The sequence below is a fragment of the Candoia aspera genome, chromosome 5, assembly GCF_035149785.1.
Source record: "Candoia aspera isolate rCanAsp1 chromosome 5, rCanAsp1.hap2, whole genome shotgun sequence".
In the NCBI taxonomy this organism is placed as follows: Eukaryota; Metazoa; Chordata; class Lepidosauria; order Squamata; family Boidae; genus Candoia; species Candoia aspera.
Window position 1 is genome coordinate 101,147,448 of NC_086157.1, and position 22,240 is coordinate 101,169,687.

Sequence of the window (22,240 nt, forward strand, 5' to 3'; positions counted from 1 at the left end):
ATTTCCATTAACCCCTATACTCTACCTTTGAACTGGAACAGAAAATTCATAGAATCATAGGGACTTTGGAGGTCTTCTAGTAATAGTCTAAGTCCCTGCCCAGTGCAAGAATCCTCATGTCATCAGAGACAAATAGTTGTCCAATATTTATGTGGAAATGTCCAGTGACTGAGCACCAACAACTTCAGGAGACAGGCTGGTCCACTGCTTAACAGCTCTCTTTAATATGACTTTCCTGTATTTAATTATATTGCAAAGATATAAGTTATGGCAGTCCAGATGCTGAACTTCAAACCCCAGCATCCTTGCAAGCAAGACCAACACTGAAGGATGCTGGAGGTTGTATTTAAATAATAATAACAGCCCTCCTTCTCATTATGTTCTCAATCATTTTTCCATCCTCCTGCAGTAAATACTCTTAGCTTTACTAACTGGCTGCCTGTATTATAGTTGGGAGAGCTAAAATAGTTTTTGTGAGATAAGACGTTTAGAGTTCCAACTTCAGTTTACATTCTTTATCGGCATATCACACTTCTGCAATAACTTAGCTTGTTGCAGTCAAACCACAGCTAATACTAATGCTGTGTGCTTCTATTAAAAAAAACTCCTATCCAATGTTTATGGTTTAAAACTTAAAATTATCAGATGGAGCCCACATACTTGCAGCCTCCTACATCACCATCTCATGGGAAGTCCCAGGTTGTATTTTAGCAACATCTGCAATGCCAGAGATTATCCACTGTAATGCTGTAGCCAATCTAGGTCTGTAGATAGTGAACACATGTACCCAACACACTTACTTCAGTTTTTAATGATAAGGAGCATTTTGCCTCAATGCAGAAGGCTGCTCATCCTGATGACCATTCTGGTAATTCTGATCTTTGGTATCCTATAGAAAATATAGTATTTGCATTTAGTCCATATTTTCTATATGAATTAGTATAAAATATAGAATAAGAGTTACAGAGAACATCCACCTGTTACTGTTTCCTTCTCTTATATATTTGTAGCACATCAATTTGGCTGAACCTGTAATTTACTTTGCCTTTCAAATTCTTATTCCTGGGCCTGAAGATTTCCACTGATTCATCTATCAATGCAGTCAAATAATTTCTGTTCTGCTAATTCACTCAAGTAAAGTCTGTTAGCTGAGTTCAGCCAGGAGAAACTCATAGAAACATCTGTTTCTATGTTCCCAATAAATATTTACTTTTATTGTTGACATGATTCAAAAAATACTTGTGGGAAGATGCCTGCCTCAGATCTTCATTTTCCACCAAATTTGCCCCAAACTGGGATTAAGATTATGACTAGGAAAAAGATAACAAATGCAAAACACCCAGAAGTGATAAAATTCATACCATAGTTTACACCATGTGATTACAAAATTGTGTGTATACACACAAACACACACATATAGGAATAATTCATTTTCAAGTACAGAAAAGTGGATGATGATAGATGTTCTGTCAGCTAAAACTGTAGTTCTCTAAATTCATATGTATTATAACTTTGATTTGGTCAAAGTTCATCTCTGGCACATTCAACATTCTAACCCTAAAGCATCTTTTATCAGCCCCAAATCTCTGCATTTATTAGTATTATTCTGGTAGATATCTCCAAACATATATGAAAGGTGCCAGTTTGGCAATGCTATCCTAAATTTACCCAGGATATATTTCTGTCCTTACATATCCAAAACAAACAGGAAAAAAAAACCATGAACAGTCCTGTTTCCTTATCCTACCTGTTTGCAGCTAACATTAAATACTCCTCTTTTTTTTTATAGGAATTTTATTAAGTTTCAAGCAAAGATAAAAACTACAGAAAAACAAAAAACTACAAAGGAAAAAAAGAAAAAAACTAAAAAAGTGTAGAAACACAAGATAATTTTTTTCAAAATTACAAAAAGAGGTGACTTCCAACTATAAAGAGCAAGGATATAAAACAATTTTCCATAATCCCTTACTCTATATTAAACCAAAATCACATTATTTCTATGAATCATTCCATTGGCACATTATAAAAATCACTAAATACAGTTGCTCCCATTATATTAAAAGAAAAGAAAAAATATAGACATCCTAAACTCCCCTACAAATATAACATTTATTTAATTATTTCCTTCTTACTACTATTCTATACATTCCTGTCTACTATAACAAAGATCAAACTAAAAAACATATAAATTGTCTGCCATTGTACTTGATAATACAACAGTTTTAATAATCTTAATCATATTAAACCCCAAACTAGACATTTATTATTTTTTATTATTCCTTAATAATCTTAATCCAAATCATTAAAGATAAATTAAATCAGCCAAACCCTACAAGCAATCCAGATAAATATTCTGAAAACCTTCTCCCACTTCAAAATAATATATAACATATCCCTACAATGTGCACAGAGCTTTTTTCTTAAAAAAATCAAACAGCCCAACTGCCCCCCTCAAAAACTCTGACTTTTCTTCAGGAGACCTCCCATACATAATAACCCCTTTTTTTCCATGGCATTTCATCAGAAGATCAATTTCACTGATGGCTTGCAACTCAATCTCTCCCTTAAACTTCTCCAACTCGTCTATCTGTTCTTCATCCAGCATTTCAACAGAAGTCCCGATCTCACTCTTAGAAGAGACCTTTCTGTTGCTGTTAAATTCCTCAGTTTCATCCATGACACCCCCAACCAGATGACACATTTTAGACCTCATATTTTCAACAATGTCCTGAATGCCTTGCATAAAAACTTGGTAGAAATGAGAAAGAATCTGTTTTAAATCTTGGTGGAAATCAGAGAAAGTCTGTTTAAAATCCTCCACGTCTCACGCAGTAGATTATGGCGCCTCCCAGGAGCTTAACCAGCAAAAGTCGAAGATATGAAAGAATTCCGGAATGTGTTTACACAAGCAAAAGTGAGATATGCAGACAGTTCCCAAGAGAAAGTAGAAGCAGAAAACTGAAGGTTCAAAACAGCCAATTCCATGTGAAGGAAAATGCTAATATCTTCAGAGTTAGTGCAAAAATAATAACAGGGAAACAATTATTTACTCTGAATCCTCCTTACTCTGAATATTTGGATGGAAAACAAAGTCTAAAACTTAAAAAGACTGTTTTTTTTAAAAAATGATCCCCAAAATAACGACAAGCACCAAGAGAGCCTGCTTTTCCTTGCTGTAGAAAGCCTCTCTTGGGGTGCACGTACTTAAAAGAAATATAAATATAAATATAAATATAACTCTTGGGGTGATTTAGAAATGGGGTGGCCAGTCTTAGTGTCCCTTAAAGGCTACAGCGTGGCTTGGAAATGGTGACATCCCAGCCTCCAGGCTGCTATTACCAGTCGAACATGAATGCTGTTTGCGATCTTCTGGCCGCACACAGCCATCCGGAGGACAGATGGGGTGATTCCAGGTGTTTTTTTTTTCCAGAAAAACACTCCTGGGCTTCAGGAAAAACCTGCCTGAGCCCAAAAAAACTGCTGCATTGTCAGTTCTGCCCGCTGAGCCCGTGGGCATAGCTGTTCAGTCCACCATGTCCCCACTGGAAATCATGGCTATCATATTAAATACTTCTCAGTTAGCACATTGGGCAGGATGGATGGATGGATGGATGGATGGATGGATGGATGGATGGATGGATGGATGGATGAAGAGAGACAGACAGACAGACAGACAGAGAATAATTGGTGAATTATGCAGGGCTGAAATCAAACTCTCTTTGGCAAGATCAATGCTCCAGGCATTCCTGACTCCATCCATCTAATACAACTTCACAGATAACCCTGAACATTCAGCAGCCTCCATTTTCTCATATCAGATATTAAGTTCCTGTTTGCAATTTTTATAAAGTTTTACAGCTCTGTTTGTAAGTTATCTTGGTACAGTTTGTGGGAAAAATGGAGCAGCAGGTTTGAAATGAATGATTATTTATTCCACTGCACATTAAAATCAATTCTCTATTTGTGACCAATGGTACACATAGTGAAAGTCACAGATTTGGATGATGCGAAATGTGAAACTTGTAATATGAAATCTGACTCCTTCAGAAGAAAAACAAGAATAAATCATGACTACAGTATTTAAAAAATAGAGTTGTATGCAATGACTAAGCCTTGTGCTAAAATTGTCTAGTACTAGTAGAGACTTTAAAAATAGATTCACACAACATGCTAAGTTTGGACAATTTTAAACTTAGGAGGTTTGGGCTGTGTGTTCAACAGGTGTGAATCCCCATCTGATTTATTTATAGTTCAATATATTGTATTGAAAAACAGAAAACAAGTTAATCCAGTAACAAGGCTGTGTGAATGCATCCAATTGTTAAATCCAGACTTAGACTAACCCAAGGGTCGCCAAACTGGCCCTCTTCAGATACATCATGCAACATATCCAGGGTCCACTGAGTTGGGGAAGTCTGAACTTCAATGTGGGTTTTTTTGTCCAACTGACTTCATGGGATCTGCACCAAGTTTCAATGTGCATGAATCCAGCACACTCTTAAAGGTGTTTAATGGCATGCCAACGAAAATCTGCAATCATTAATAATCACATTTAGTCATTAATATTTACTTTAAAAAAACAGGTGTTGCTGAATGGCAATATGTTATTCATTTTCAAATAACTTTATTATCAGAACTTCCTCATGAGAGAGGGAATTTCCAAGTTCTTGTGTACATTCTATGAGACAGTGGGTAGATAAAGTAGTCTGGTTCTCACAAGACCATTTCTACACCAGGCAGAGAGTCACTCTTTGACTTTATCTCAATCATGAACTTCTTCTGAAACAGGGTGGGTCTGAAACTGACTGAACAAAGCCTTGACTTGATTCATATCTAACTTTAGCATCTGTCTCAGGCAAATAGTTTGAAGTAATCTTGACATGAGGCCAGCTGTGTTTCTTTTTCTTATCTTATTGACTAGTTTTGCACACCATGCTAGACTAGGCTAAAAGATGGTGGGATCATTTATGATTCAGCACGTGGGGAGGATTCAGCTCATGTTAGCTGATTGTGGAATCTGGCTATCACGTCAAGGCATTACATGCATTTGCTATATAAATCATGATCTAGTGAAAGAAACATGGGGTAAAATTGGAATTGTAAGCAACTAATGGGAAAGGGTTCTACTCTCTTTCTCAAAAAGATAAGAAAGAAGAGGAAGAAAAAGAAGAGGGGAAGTTAGCATCTCTGATGGATTCCACTATAACTGAATGTGGCTGAGTTGTGAAAGAGATAAAATTTTGGTAGCTTGAGGTCTGAAGATTGTTCACCCTGGGAGGTCTGAAGAGGATGCATAATAATATTCTCCAAATGGGTGCATATCTCTCTATGTAACCTGGGAGCCTGCTTTTCAAAGTCCCAGAACAAGTGGATGAGAGAAGAGCTGAATGCATGACAGTATGGCAGAGTAGGTGCAGGGCTGTGAGCTTGGCCCCATTCTTTCCTCAGTTGAAGTCTACCTGTCTTCAGGCAAATGATGAAATGGCTATAAACCCTCCATGTATATACAATGTCATATGCTAGACAGATGAAGCCATTGAAGTCACATAGTTCATAAAAGTGGAAATGTAAATACAGCTAAGGGAACATCTTCTGACACCCCCACCTCCACCAAAAACAGCAGCATCAAGTCAGCCTTGGGGTTTTTCACAGTTCCCAAAATACCTTCAAACTGTTAGACAAGCACAAACATGAAATGAGAGGTTGGTGCCATGAAAGGAGCCCTGTTTTTCAACAGCTGTATAAGAACCAGCCCATGGCCTCCCTCCAACCTAGCCATACCTAGGAGGGAAATCAGAAGTAGGCTTTTACTCATATCTGCTTGAATGCAGGTAGAACCGTCATGCTATCATAAACCCTCATTAATTCTCACTGCATGGAGAATTAATTGCAATCACATTCAAATGACCCTTTCCCTCAATACTGTCTACTACTCATCCTCCAGAATGGGAGCAGGGAGAACAACAGTTGGGCATAAGATAATGTATAACTCATAATACAAAATATATTAATGGCCACCAACTTAGATGAAGCAAAATTATGGAAAATGGCCCTATCAATGATTATTTATTTTTATTTATTATTCAAATGTTGTTACCGCCCATCTCCCCCAAAAGCGGGACTCTTTTATCCATCAAGTTTATCATTTGAAACCACTGTCCCATTAGCCTCACTCATATTTCCCCCTTTGTGAACAATAGTAATTTAATTGCTTTATTTCTGTAGCTGTTTGGGTGGGGGAATTATTTTTAGGTCAGGCAACTGCCCAAGGCTTGACAAAAACTCCTAAAGACTTGGATTAAAATCTTTTATGTTTCCTTCTAAACTCTAGATAGGACAAGGCCAGCTTCAGCACCAGCCATATGTCGTTCCAGAGTTTATAGCCTATTTCAGAAAATGCAAAATTCAGTGTTAAGCATATCCATGGCAGGACTTAGATCTTGAAGATCTAAGAGTGAAGGACAGATGTGTATATGGCCCTGTTAGTAATCAAGGTCCAAGCCATGAAAGGCTTTATACAATAAAGCATATAGCACCTTAAATTAAGCTGAGAGATCAACTATAACCAGTGCAGCTGTTTCAGTACAGGGTGAATGGGCCACCAATTACCACCTTTGACGCTGGCTCAGTTACAACTTTCAGGCCATCTTCAAGTGATGCCCCATAAAAAATATAGTTGCAGGAGTCTTTTCCTAGGATTACCAGATCTATCTCCACTAGGAAATGGATGCAACTTTATCAGCTGAAAGTGATTAAAGCCAGTGACATAATTCCCATCCAGTAATGATGTCATTGCATTTGTGTACTCCAATTTTTTAACAGTGTTATAGGCAATCCAGTATGGCTACTTTTATAAAGTATGATCCTTTGTATCCTTTGAAATCTCTTGCTTTTCATTTCTCTGCATACACAGCTCTCTGCAACTCTTCACAGAATATAATGTTAGTTTGTTTGTTTACTTCATTTGTATGCCCTTTAATCCCAAAGGCTCTGGGCAGCTAACAGTCTCATCGTGAAATTAAATGACATACACACACACACACACACAAAGGAAAAAGAGAATAACTCCAAAAATAGATAAAATAACCAAATCAAAATGTTGCAATGAGTCTTGGTGGCAAACAAAGAAGATTGGGCAAATCAAACAACATTGTGTCATACAGTCGCTGTGTTGGATTGAATTTAGAAGAGCCAGCTTCCCTTTATCCTGTGGTTTAGGAGATGAAAGGAAAAAATGGAAAGGGGGAGAGAAATTAAGTACCTCCTGCCCTTATATGACATCAGTGGAAATGTCAACGAGGAACAAAAAGATACCAAGCTTTGTTTCCTGATAATATTTTGAAATTCTGACACTTGAACAGAAATATTTCAGACACATGAGGAAAAAAGACAAATGCCATAAAGTGAGTCACCTGGACTTTTACATGTCACTGGTCACTCAGGCTTATATAAGCTGCTTTCTTGGACTTCAAGACACTGAAGGCTAAAAACTTGCTTCTTTAAAGCTGGTTTGTAAACTCCACTATGAAGCCCTTGATGATCTTGAGTGCTTTGATGCTGTTGCCATGCAGCATTGCCTTTCCACTGCTCAATCTCCAATCTGCACTATCCAATTCCAAGGACCTGAAATTCATAGAGGTATGTAACCACCCAAGTCTTACCTGCAATGCCGTAGAAATACAGAATTGCTCTGTTGCTGACTTCTGAGAACAGTTTTCATTTTGAGAATATGTCATGGGATAAATAGTTTATTAAGAATGCAATGATGCATGATTCCTTTTACAGGTGCAGTCAACATATGCAGGAAAGGATTGAGATGTAGTTTAAGTTAGTAGTAAATGCTATCTTAGGCTACATCTTGTGCAGGAATGCAGTGTGTGTGCAATGGGCTAGAAAATTCTTCTTTCACATCTTGCCTCTAAAGAGTTCTTATAAGATTTACTAAATTGATACATATGCTATGGAAACTCTAAACAATGACATATACATGCAAGGTATTTATAACACAGGACCTGTGTTCATTTTCTTCATGTGAAGCCTAAATAAAAGTTTGTTATTTGATTTCTGAAACTCAACTTCTTCCAAGAATCGATTCTATCCAAGTGCATTTGCATACTTTATATGTATATGCTGCATCATTTATATACATATCTTTGATCTATGTTTATACTCTGTAGGTGCATTCCCCATTGTGCAGTGACAAATTATGAGGAATTGAAAAGTGGGAGCCAAACCAATAAGTAAAAATTCTTAAACTTGTCCCTAGGGCACAACTATATATTCTAAATTTCTATTATTTATACTTTTCTTAATATGGTGCACAAATTGTTGTTGTTGTTGTTATTCATCTCTAAGAAGATTTTACAGGGCATGGCTGCCAACTTGCCTAGAATTTTCTCTGAATAAGTTCTATTGTTGTTCATAGTGTTTACTTAATTCTGACTGCAGAGGTTGTTCAGTTTGTAAAAAATCGCTGCACTTGAAGGAAAGATCTTTGCTCAAGTGTTCCATCTTGACCGTGGACATGTGTAACTGAGTCAGTTGTATCTCTCAATCTAACCTGTCTCACAGGATTGCTGTTGTCAGCATGAGGAAAGACTCTCAGTCTTGAGTTTTTAGATGAGAGGCAGAATATAGACAAAACTGCAAACTGGTAACAAACAATCATAAACAAACAAACAAACTGTGCTCAATCATTACAGTATAAACATAAAGATGCAACCATGCCACATAGTTTTCAATTTTGATTCCCCTAGAATCATTTAGTTACTTCCTCAGGAAAGCTGTGTACTGGATGCATACCTGCAATTCTAGGCCCAGGAATGTGTTTCAAGCCCCACCAATGAATGAGGCTCACAAATTGTTCATACAAGACGAAAATCATCCCTAGCTTTCTTCATTTCAGTTTTATGAAGTCAAGGGAAATGGGACCCTTTCGTTACTGTACTGTATCAATATTTTTTCTCAATCTACTAGGGGTAATCTAAATTTGCTTTCTGTCCATTCTATTCTTAATAGCCATCAAATTCTTCTCCCTCCTCCTCCTCCTACTTCTTCCCCTCAAATATATTAAGTGCTCTTACTGACCTTTAAAAGCCTAAACAACCTGGGACCCAGGAACACCTTTTCTGCCTGAAATCAAAGCTTAACTTCACTGACAGATTTGGGCAAGCCACAAAAATCCTTGTGTTGGCCTGAAGAGACCCAGAAACCATGCCATCACATTTGAACAACAATGTACCAAGCAACAATGGTGCCATCTTTTGACAAGTTTCAGTGTGTGTTAGGACAGGTGGGAGATAATTCACATTATGTATTCATATAGGTATTTGAGAAGTTTGTAAGGTAGACGTACAATAAAAAGTTCTAATTATTAAATTTGAATAATAAATACATAAATAATTTCCCTCATTCTTGGTTATGCAGGCTTACCTTGATCGCTTTTTCCCACGTATTGATCAAGCAGACGAACAAACCATAGAAGAACGGATCAAAGTAATGCAGAGGTTCTTCCATTTGACTGTATCAGGGAATATAGATACCGAAACAATCAAGGTAATGAAACAGCCCCGGTGTGGAGTTCCAGATATTTTGGAATACAGGAAATTTCCAGGAGCACCAAAATGGAATAAAAATATATTGACCTACAGGTAAGTTATATTTCTATTTGATTTCTCAGAGTTGGAAGCAAGCAAAAAAGGAAGTCTATTTCCTAATTACACGTATTGTGCTTTCCTCCATTGCTCAAAGGATTAACAACTACACCCCTGATATGCCTAAAGACAAGGTAGACAAAGCCATAGCAAACGGACTGAAAGTGTGGAGTGATGTGACTCCCCTGCGGTTCAGGAAAACCACAAGACCTGCTGATATTGAAATTCTTTTTGCATATGGTGGTAAGCCTGCCCCAGCTTATTTTTTAAATATTTTTATTTATTGTTTGTGTCTCACATCTGTCAAAGCATAGGTGTTGCCAGCTCTTTGCAGTAGGTCAGTTCAAGAAACAGACACAGCAGGGATTCCTAAAATGCTCTTTACTGTAGGAAAGTGGAATAGCAGAATCTTGAAAGCCTGTCTAAGTTTCTCTCTGTCCTAAAGGTAAAGGTAAAGGTTTCCCTTGACATTAAGTCCAGTTGTGTCCGACTCTAGGGGGCAGTGCTCATCTCTGTTTCAAAGTCGAAGAGCCAGCGTTTGTCCGTAGACACTTCCGTGGTCATGTGGCCGGCATGACTAAACGGAACACCGTCACCTGCCCGCCAAAACGGTACCTATTAATCTACTCACATTTGCATGTTTTCGAACTGCTAGGTTGGCAGGAGCTGGGACTAGCAATGGGAGCTCACCCCGTCACGCAGATTCAAACAGCCAACCTTCCGATCGGCAAGCTCAGCAGCTCATACTAAACAAAATCAAGACAGGGTTATTTAGAGTTTCTTTCTCACCATTCCTTCTATCTCTGGACTATGTAATATTTTCTTCAACTCCTCCTTTTACAGCTTGCTCATTCCTTTCCTATCCCCAAGGTCAGCTCTGAACTCCTTTATTTATTTTATTTATTTTCTATCCCACTTTTATTATTTTTATAAATAACTCAAGGCAGCGAACATACCTAATACTCCTTCTTCCTCCTCTTTTCCCCACAACAGCAACCCTGTGAGTTGAGTTGGGCTGAGAGAGAATGACTGGCCCAAGGTCACCCAGTCGGCTTTCATGCCTAAGGCAGGACTAGAATTCACAGTCTGCTGGTTTCTACTCCTTGATTGTCCTGTCCTTGATTCTACTGATATTGTTCCTCCTTCTCCATTACTAGACTGGATCATTGGAAGAAGTGGTCTCCACCATGTTGACATAAGGAACATCTGACAGTGACTTAGATGTCACCAGTACAGTGGTGAAACTTGGTGACAGCTTCTACACAGTCAGGTCCATTGGGTTGGTTTAGTCATGAAAGGGGTCAAATCATTAGAGGAGACTTAAAAAAAAATGAAAATGTTGCAAAGCCGAACACAATTTCTTATGGAAGGTAAAATGAATTGAAACAGATTGTAACCTTTATCATATTTCTTCAGCTTCTCAAGAACAAATTGTCTTTTGAAGGGCACTATATATTTTAAAATAAATAAATAGAACTAGAAATAAACTTTCCCTTATTATAGGGATTAATTGACTCTAGCTAAGCTTAGCTGTTCAAATAACATGGAAACGTACTGTATTGTTTTATGTGATTAAAACTGGGTCCTCCATAAACCGGTTAAGCATAAGGATGTACAACAGTTGCAAACTCAAATGTTTCCAAATATTTCAAGTGCAGAATTCTTTAGTTTTGTTCCAAACTCAAAATAAAATGGGACCATTTCAAATAGCAATGTTTTGAACATTTCAGGAGTCTTAAGTCCAAAGATCGCTTGTTCTTTTTATAAGATGCAGTTGGCTTGGTTTTAGTTTTTTTTCCAACTGTTTTTTTTTCCAGAATGGGTTGGTTCCATTCTTGCTGATATTGGCCAAGACAAGATGGGGGATGGGGGGTGCGGTGGGGGGATACAGGTAGGTGAGGGGAAAGCGGCAGTTATTTAAGCGCATTGAGAGGCAGATGCTGGTGTAAGGCTGCAATCCCTAAATCACCTGAGTCCTATAGAAAGAAATGTCTGTAGCATATGGAATTCTGGAGGGTGAAGTGACGAGTGTTCAGAGCTGTCTGGCTATTTTCTGAACAAATGTACTTGCATTTAAAAAAAAATCCTTTGCATTGTAGAAGTTAAAATTCATGGGTTGTGTTTTTGTTTTGTGCATGTTGTATGTTGCCATTAGGCAAATGCAAAGGTGTATATTGTGTATTGTATTGTATATTGTGTATTATACAAGTGCGACTAAAACATTCAAGATTTTCAGGCTGTAAAAGGCTGATCCTTTTTTATTACTGAACTTAGGTGCGCATGCTTATGTTGCTATTAAGCTTTAAGGCTGCGTATTATATGCAAGGACAAGTTGCATTAGGAAGTGAGCAAAGTTTCAGGTCATTAGCCAGGGAAATGTAATTGTTGTTACTGTTCATGGTACATGCTAAAGTGGATCAAGCTGTGTATTGCACTTCACTAGGTTTCCATCACAATTTGTATAGACAATTTGGAAAATATGTTTCAATTGTCATATCCTTTGATACCCAACAGAACTTTTAAAATGTTTTCATTTTTTTTTTAATCCTCTCCTTGGTCAGGTTTTATAGGTTGGATAGAGATAGTATGGACTACCAGCCCATCTATATTTGTGGCAGTAGGTTAAAAAAAAATGAAGGAGCAAGGGTTAGTTCCGATTGTTTCTAATAGCAAAATTACTAAACTGTTCATCGTGGAGCACTTCATGGATTCTGGGTTGTGTTCTTTTAGAGCAGTGTTTCTCAGCCTTGGCAACTTTAAGATGTGTGGACTTCAACTCCCAGAATTCCCCAGTCACAATCAACCCTTCATAGATAGTTGTGATTTGGTTAAGATACAGCTCAGATATCAGCTGGAAGCTGATCATATCAAAACCTAGCAATTACTCAGAGAATTCTTAGTGCTCCAGGCAACTTTCAGGCAAAGAAGAAGCCTTTTAGCATTCTCCAGATGCAGGAGGGCCAATTAACCAGCCGAAGTAGGTGGACCTATGCCAGAAAGGTGTTGTGATCTGTCAGTCTGGTAAAGCATCCCATGATTCAAGCTGTAGAACTTGCAGTTGCAGCAGCTTTCTTGGTTAGGGCGAGCAACCTTTTTTCTGATGACCACATTCCTTCTGATGTCATTATTGGGACCAATGGGGGGTGGGGCTAAAACAAGGGGTGGGGCCAGAGTTAAAAGTAGGTGGGGACAGTCATTCTCTCCGATTTCCCTTTTTGTCTTTCTGGCAATGCCTCCTCAATCCTCAGGACAGAGTTAACAAGCAGTAATTACTAGGAATCTGCACAGCTTTCTTAAATAGCCATGCAAGCACTGCAAATGGGAATCCCTGGTATTATTGATGACACTTGGATTCTTTTCAATCTAGATCATGGTGATGCTCCTTTTGATGGAAGAGGTGGAACTCTGGCACATGCTTTTGCCCCTGGACCAGGCCTAGGTGGTGATGCTCACTTTGATGAGGATGAGGCGTGGTCAGAAATCAATAAAGGTTTGTTATAAAAATATGTGCACCAGATCTCTGCTACCTGATTTATACACCTACCTCACTTTCATTGGCCACATCAAGTGTTTCACAGGAATACAAAAACATATATCCCAAATTACAGGTACTGATGGCAATTGGGACTGAGAACTCTGTTGCTAAGTGGCACAGTCGTAAAGTGTGACATCACATAACCATGCCAAATTATGACAGCAGTTGCACAATTCCAGTTGCTGTTGTTAAGTGAATCTCGTGCAGCTGCAGTATCCTACAGTCATGTGATCACCATTTGTGACCTCCTGCTGGCTCCCCCACTGAGTTTGCTTGTCGGAAGCTGGCAGTGAAGATCACAAATGGTGATTATGTAACCATGGGATGCTGCAACATTGTAACTGCAAGCTGGTTGCCAAGCACCTGAATCACAATCACATGACTGAGCAGATGCTGCGATGGCCGCAATTACAAGGAGCGGTCCTAAATCCCCCTCATTCAGCACCATCATAACTTCAAACAGTCACTGAACAAGTGGTCATTCAATGAGGACTACCTTATTGCATTGTTCCATAAATGATGAATTCATGGTGTTCAGTGCTGCCAACTATTGAAGCAACCAGTTGCTTAAAAAATAAAATCTCTTCCCTTCATGGCTGTAAGGCAGCTCAGGGTTTAAATAGAACATGATTGATCATTTTCACACGGGAAGGCTATTAGCTACATATTTTACCATTTTAATATGTTTCGTTGTATGTATATTATATGAACATCTGGCCTATAACCATAAATATATCTTTATTTACTTTTTCTTACTCCTTACAGCTTACAACTCCTGTGACATCATGCAGTTTTCTTGACATGCTATAGGTTGTTGTTGCCTTCTTCCAGTGTTTTTTCCACTTAGCCCTGGAAAGAACATAGTCTAGCCAATGCCCTGGGATTCCCAGGGTGGTCCCCCATCTAACTACTTACCATGACTGACCTTGCTTAGCTTTTCAAGATCAGATAAGGTCAGCTAGATGCTGCCGTTGGCTGAGATGCAAGAACTAGCTTAGGTTGCTTTAAAGCTGAAAAGCCAATTCATGGAGAGTAAGATTGTTTCACACATAACCCTAAGTCACTACAGTATGTGGTTTGATATCACGTGTTGTGTGAACATAACTGCTGCATTTGTAAATCATGTTTTATGGTTTAACGTGTTGTGAAAAGCTAGCCAATTGTGGTTTATTCAACATACTATGTTTAAAAGCTATGGTTTAGAGTTAGGGGTGAACCAGTATTAAATCTGTCAATGATTCCTAGGCATGACGCTTTTCATATCCTAGGAAAGCAACAGCAAGAAAGGCGCAGGTTCTTCTGTGGCATAATCCATCAAGCTTCTTCTTATGTTACTTTCTTATATTTTCTATCCTGTGTCAAATTTGGGATGGTCTGCCTTAAGACGAGCAACAGGCCCTCTTTGATGTGGCCCAGGATCAAGATATGACATTCCTATTGTTCATCTGTAAATAGTGGCAGTTGACATGGTCTTTCTGTTTATCAACAGCAGTCTCTGATGGTGTGTTGAACTGTATTTGTTTCAACCTCGGTATTTGCTTCAACAATTCCCTTTCAAATTGATGAGGACTAATGCATTTGAAAATGTTTTCAGAGTAAAATAGAAGTGGAATTCTTGTGAGTGAGGTACAAAGTTCTTGTTCTTAGACTCATTAGGAGATGACGGAGAGGTGTGTGTGAATACCCTGTACATTCATCTTTTTGTGTATGCACATGTCTGTAAGACCAATACTTATAATTCATCTGTCTTCTGTGTTTTAGAAGTTAATCTATTCCTTGTCGCTGCACATGAATTTGGGCATTCCCTGGGATTAGCTCACAGTGATGTCCCTGGTGCCTTGATGTATCCTACCTACTCCTATGTGAATCCAAACTATTTCCGTCTTTCAGATGACGATCGGCAAGGAATTCAGGATTTATATGGTAACTGAGAAAAATCATTTCCATATTTTGAATTCTGCTACAGAGATCCACAGCTGATGTGACTCTTCTTAAAAATTCAATGACTAGCAAAAAACCAAAAATGATTTTATCCACAATATACAAAACTAGCCGTGTATTTCAGGTCACAGTTAGATTAAGCTCATTCTTTGGAGATATTTCCACTAATAATGCAGCAATAAATCATGTCAGGAAAATTTATGAATGTGTTATTCAACAGGAAAAAAAAACATTAGGAGTTATAATTTTAATCATCATAGCCCTAAATTGGATGATTTAGTGGTGCTAGAACAGTATCAATCATCCTGATACTATGGAAATACCATAGTATACTCTGGAAATACCAGATTGAACTCTGTATTTCATGAAAAGATATTGGCCAGGTGTGAAAATTGATCTAAAGCATGGTCATTGCTTTTGGATTTTATTTCATTTTAAAACTATATATTTCACCAGGTATGGATTTACCTGTGGAGTTTGTGGGTTCTCCATCTCTGGAGGTTTTTAAGAAAGATCTGGATAGCTACCTCTTATGGGTGGCTTAATTGGTTTGCCTGCATATTGCAGAGGGATGGACTAGATGATCCTTGTAGTCCCTTCAAATTCTACAATTCTATGAGCCCATGATATGGATCCATTAAGAGTCACTACCTGCTTGGTTGCAGAAACAATACAGTCAATATAAAATTATTTTCCATTGAAATGATGCTTGTAAGCAATAGCATTACATGTAGTAAATATATCCAGATGTTTTTTTTAAACAATAAGGTCTCCCTTCCAAAGGTTTAATGGATTGAGAATGTTTTCACTAATCTTCTAAAACCAAGACTACCAAAAAAAAAAAAAAAGTAATCTATGTCCATGAGATCACAGGTAGCCCCAAATATAACATAGAATCAGGGTCACATGAAGTTCATAGGCTGTAGGCCAATGTTTCTCAACCTTGGCAACTTTAAGATGTGTGGACTTCAACTCCTAGAATTTGGGGGACTGAAGTCCACGGGTCTTAAAGTTGCCAAGGTTGAGAAACATTGCTGTAGGCCATTTGCATGTTAGCTTCAGTAGAAGTCCAAGTGAAACAATTGCCTGTGCATGCTAGACTACCAGAAACAGCTTTCAAAGAAACCATGTAAGCCTAAAGGATGGACCCCTCCTTAATACTTCAAGTAGGGGTGCTTTGGTTGCACTAACACACTTTGCAAAGTGCCCTTTTCAAATGCTTTATACAGCTTTAATGAACCTTGATTTAATGTTGCATTAGAGGGGAGAGTTGTCTGTTAAATCTGAATTACGATTAAATCCAAATGTACATCATTTGCATCAAGTGACATGACTTATATCATTTGTGTTGTTCTGCCCAAGCCTGGATATCGACAAAGACAGAGGTTTTGCAACAATTTTACTTTTAAAGTAAGAACAATCAGGAACAATAAGCTATGCTTATGTGGAAAAATGCACTGCTGAGCCAGACCCACCACAGGAGCAGAAGCCATGATTCTATCTGGCCTTAAGGAAAGCCAGCCCCCACCCCCAAATGCTCCCATGATCTCTCCTAGAGTAAACATACCATGCTGATTTACAGTAGATTCAGCATAACTAAGAAAAGAAAGAGCCAGAAGCAAATGGCAAATGGTCAGTTAATGGGCATGAATCTGTTAAATGGAGATGAAGTCTTTTTTTAATGTCTATTATAACAAGATATCTCGCCTGCCATGCAAATCTGTCCATTGTGTCCAAAGCCTGTTAAACTGAGATTTTACTAAAGCTAGAAGGGGCAGGGATGAAACATGAACAAGGAAGAACATGTGCACATGTATTCCTTTTTCAATAAAACTCTAATTTGAAAAAAAAAAATGACTAGGGCCTGATTGAACAACTAACCAAGAAAAATAGACAACCAAGTTATCAGCATAGCATGTTCACCCACCCACTTTTTTCAAAACCGGCAATGATTTTTGTTGCATCCAAAAATGTTTACAGTTGCTTTCCGATGAAAATACTTGGGGCTGCAATCCTGCACCTGCTTGCCTACGAAAGTAAAGCCCTGTTTGTGGGGGAAAAAAACCTTTGTGTATAAAATTGTTTGTGCCCTGGCTTCTGTAGGACACTGATCCTTGCCCACAGTGAGGGTCACAGTCATATACTTGTAGGCTTGGATGGATGTCTGCAAGAGGGCGACATCACTTGACTAATATGAGTCCAAGCATGGTTGGTTCGGGGTGTTCACATGTTGGGGGAAGCCAATTTTTGTAAGACATTCCTTCCCATTGAGTTCTTTGTCTGAGATGATTTCTGTGAGCATTTTCTTCTTTTTTGTTCCTATTTCATTTATCCAGGAGCGAAGAGGAGTTAACCAGGGAAAAAATAGAATGGCCCTATTTTGTACTGAAACCCATTTATCATGAGTTCTCCTTCATTGGAGGTCTTTAAAAAGAGGCTCCAATGAACTGCAGTCTGGCTGTCTGAGATTCTCTACTGTTCCTTGCACTGAGCAGGGGGTTGGACTGGATAACCTCAAGGGTACCTTCCAACTCTATGATTCTATGATTTTTACCAATGCAAAATCCCATGAAATGTTGAAGGGAGAATTGTGAAGTAAATAATAAAGGCTAAATGAATTATTCTAATTGTGTTTTCAAAGCAACTTACTTGAGGGAAGTGTGAAGCTGCGTGTGTTTAAGGAACGTGTTTTTTAAATAAATAATACATGCATTCAGAAGGATTGATGAGCAAGAAAATGTTCTCCCCAAGTTACAGGATTTTCTTTGAGTTCTCTACGGCTACTGCAGGTCTGCCTTCTGGGATAAAAGAAGTTTCCCAAAATATTTAAGCACCAATTTTCTATGAGTCCTTCCATACCTGAATCATTCCCTAACTTGGGATGGATGGCCTATAGCTGCGGCCTATAGCTGACCTGGGTGCCCAAAATCTTGGTCTGGCCCTATAATCAATTTTTCTGCCACATAAAATTGATGGCGATGCAACACATCACCAAATTTTAGCAACAACACCCTTGGGAGCACACACACTCTCTCTCCTTCTCTCTTTCTTCTAAAGTTTAGCACAAAGTATTTAAAAGGGTTAGTGTTAGAATAACCCTGATAAATAAAAGCAGTGCCAACTTTGCAGTTATTTTTGGCATTTGCTGAAATGTTTTAGTTTACAAAAACATGACCAATTGATTTTATGTACTTTCCCTGTTTGCTGGTCATGAAGATTATTTAGTTTCAGTGCTTTTATTGTTTTATGTCCTGACATTTGTAATGAACGGAGCTTTAAAAGGATTTAATAAACAAGTAAATATTAAGTTGAAAGAACAGGAAAAAAAATTGGGTGAGAGGAAGAAGGGAACCAGTAAACTTTTTTGCTAAGCCAGGATTTGGGGCAGATTTCCTTTTATCCAAGTTGAACAAGTTAGAATCAATTCCTATTCCATTTTGGGGCCTCTGTAAAATTCAATTCCCAACCTCTTTTACAGACACAAGCACATTTGATTGTTTGCTTAAAACCACAGCAGGGAAGGGAAGAAATGGGAATTCTGGGTTAAGTGACCAACAAAACACTTTTATAATCAGACCACCACTGATCTTTCTAACTGCGGATGTTGGAGATGGAGCTACAAAAGCTTCAGCACTTTGAAACGTTTATCCTACTGCCTGCTTGGGTCATCAGAAGTGGAGAGAGCAAGTAAAGGGCACCTTCTTTGTTCCTTCTTTGTCTTGATTTTCTTTTCCGTGACTAGAAGATTGATACTCTTAGATGCTCGCCTTTAGCTTCCTACTAGAAAACCTTTCTTTTTCTACTTCCCCCCCATCTTGAGGACAAAAAGGATGCTGATTTCCAACTCCCGCACATAACTTCCTTAATACATTTTATTTCATTTCATTTTATGGACTTTTAGTACCTGATGAGTTTCATTCTATCCACATATGTATGCTCTGCTAAATACAGGCACAGTGATTGAATCAGAAGATTCCAACGTTCCACCTTTTCTTTACAAAGTCATCTCAGGGAGGGGAGGGAGATCTTGAGGACTGAGACAATATCTGAATTGTATCATTTGCTCCATCTCATGGTCACCCCGCCTTTGTCCTGCACAATTACTGTATGTCAAGTTTTGTCAACGGCATTAGCTAGCTGACCTTTTTCAATGGCTGATTTTATGGAAATGACCAATGAGTTACTTCCATCTCAACCCCCAACCATCAAGTCTACATTTAATAGGGGGCATTATTTCTTACAAACACCTCTTCCCAATCGCACTAAAGAGCCTGCAGTTTCCCACAACAGTGGCTATTTTTGCTGAAAATATTACATTCTGTCTCGAAACCGCGAAGTTCAAAGTTTTTGGCACTTCGAAATAACGGATTGAAAAGGAATGTATTACCCTTCTAAACCTCTAGCTTTTCTGCCAAACAGTCTTCTCTGTGTGTCTGTCTATCTATCTACTATCATCTCTCTATCTCTCTGTGTCTATCTCTCATCTATTTCCTGAATCTTACTCTGGATCCAGACATCAAATTAGGTTGGACTGTTTCTGGAGCTCTGGATCAGAAACCCAATCTGGATTAAATTCTGTCTTCATGCCTTTATTTTAACAAATTTATATTTCAAGATGGGATGTACCTTCAGGTACCATTCTGGATATTTAATCAACATCATGAAACTGGAGTACCAAATTTCAATATCAGAAAAGTAAATTCCAAGGATTTAAAAAGGTCAAGGATCCTAAATTGATTCTGTTAAAAGCAAGCCCAGTAATGCATAACAATAGAGCCTTTTCCTTTCAAATCATAACTGTCTACAACCTGAACATCGCAAACATTCATTTCAATGAATAAATTGAAATTATCAGAATGATTCTCTTGCATGCATTTCCAAATCTTCATTAGTGGCTGCATTTTACAAGTCAAGTCAAAATTTGCAAGCAGATATGCAAATATTAGACACCCCACTGACTGTTGCCTGTCTTCCTTTAATTCCTGAGAAATAAGCAGTGATATTCAACATAGCCTCCATACCTCCATTCTAGTTGGGGCAAGTAGGCCAAGAAGTTGCAATATTTATTCCAGAAGGTAGAATGGGGTTGAAAGAAACTATTGTTTTGATTGCAATATGCATCAGAAGATGTTTCAAAACTATTTATGGTGATAGTGAAAAATGCAGTAATTGGAATAATAAGATTATAATTTACCTCTAACCTAAGATGGGTAAAGGGCCTTGCTTTACAGATAACTGGATGTGAGACCCTGTTTGTGAACTTGGACTGTAGAAATCAATTGGGCCTACTACTACTATACCAGCCTCCTTGCTGCACAGCAGCTTCCCTGCCACAGCTGCTTGACTTGGTGGTCAGATTGGCACTGGAATTTCCTAAACTTATCATTTTGGGAGATTTCAACCTGCCCTAACCTCTATGTGCCTGTTGACAGCTGACCTGTCTCAGAAGACACGATGAAAATTCCTTAATCTCACAACACATGGACAGACTCAACCATACTGTCAACTGGGAGACTGTGAGCATCCTAGACCAAGCCAAATCCAAAAATATTAGGGAATTCCTGAAGCCTGGCACTCAAGACAAATCAGCCATCAATAGACACATAGAAATAAACCACATTTACACACCATTCAAAAGAGACAATAAAAAAACTAAGAAGGAAACAAAAAGGCCAGAACACATCCTCTCCAGCACCCAGATAAGCAGGGATTAACACCAGACAAAAAATCAAGCAGAAAGCAATACCCTAATCAAGGAACTACCAACTCAGTCAAACAATCAAACAGTAAACAGCCTATCAAAGAACTCCCAAGGAGAGAACAACACCCCCACCAACACTGGCAGGGCAAACTACGGTATATAAACAGAGAGCAAGGCCCACTCCCTTCCAGCACTGAAGATGTTGCCAAGTCGGGCAACGAAACATCTGCAAGAAAACAACCAAGCTTAGAGAACACCAAGGACTCTGCAGTTCAACCCTGAGCTACAGATATTCTCTTCAATTGATACGAAAAGGTAGATTAAAGCATAAATACAGCCATTGTTTTTCAAAGGGCTTATGAAAAAGACCTCTTGGCTGCTCTTCTAAAGACAGAAAGTAGGCGTAACAGTTCCCAAGGGTTGAATTCCACAACCTGGAAGGAACGCATTATGCAGGAGAACCCCTCTCCCACCTGCCTGATGAGAAAACATCTTGGGAAGGGCCACTCCAATATCAAAGCAGGTTAATTATTGAACCTAAACATTGTTAATTCAAATATGAATTGGTAGCATTGGAAGTGGACTAAAACTGAACGTTTCTATTTTGGTTCTGCTCTCATTTTATTATCATTAGATTTTTCTCCCCCTTCCCTAATTTTTTTTTCCCTTTTGGTTTTTTTCCTTTTTGATTCCTTTTGAAGTGCAGCACTTCATTTTCAATCTCCAGGAACAGGTATTTTCCACAAAATGAATGCAATACCTGTCTGCAACATTTTGCAACATTAAAATAGCCATATCTTTTCTGGATTGTTCACCTGCCCTCTATGTCTGCCATGCAGCTCGAGGAAAATCTGCAGAGAATTTAAGGTGCTGTGCTCATGTTCTGAAGCACCTTTTGGAGATTAATTCTGAAACACTATTCAACCCTAAAAAAAATTTTTTTTTCAAATGACTTCACTAATCCCTAGGTCCAGCTGATACAATTCTCTTCAAGGGGCAAAGTTGCCCCTGATTTTATGGAATCTAAATTGTAATTGTCCTGATCTAAAATCAAGGACAAACCCATGAACTCCTGTAAAGATTTTTGTTTTGTTTTTAAAGTATCCCCAGGAGCCCTAGATTCTTTTCAAATCTCTTCCTGCCACCTAGCGGTCAAAGCAGTTCAGAGATAGATAAGCAGAAGTTCCCCTTAATCTAGTGTTTCTCAACCTTGGCAGCTTTAAGATGTGTGGATTTCAGCTCCCAGAACAGATGTGAGGAGTTCAATTCCCAGAATTCCCTAGCCAAAATTCCCCAGCCAGCCATTCCCCATGCTGGCTGGAGAATTCTGGGAGTTGAACTCCACACATCTTAAAGTTGCCAAGGTTGAGAAACACTACCCTAATCTGTTCTGAGGTTTCAGCAGTTGTA

At 38.5% G+C, this 22,240-nt stretch overlaps 1 protein-coding gene across 1 annotated transcript; it reads left to right on the top strand.

Annotated features, from left to right (window-relative positions):
• Positions 1–7,524: 7,524 nt before the first annotated feature.
• LOC134498577 (macrophage metalloelastase-like) lies at positions 7,525–15,119 on the top strand. Its single transcript, XM_063304734.1, has 5 exons — positions 7,525–7,638; positions 9,427–9,650; positions 9,751–9,896; positions 13,021–13,143; positions 14,950–15,119. The coding sequence occupies exons 1-5, from the start codon at positions 7,525–7,527 to the stop codon at positions 15,117–15,119; spliced, it is 777 nt and encodes a 258-aa protein (XP_063160804.1).
• Positions 15,120–22,240: the final 7,121 nt, after the last annotated feature.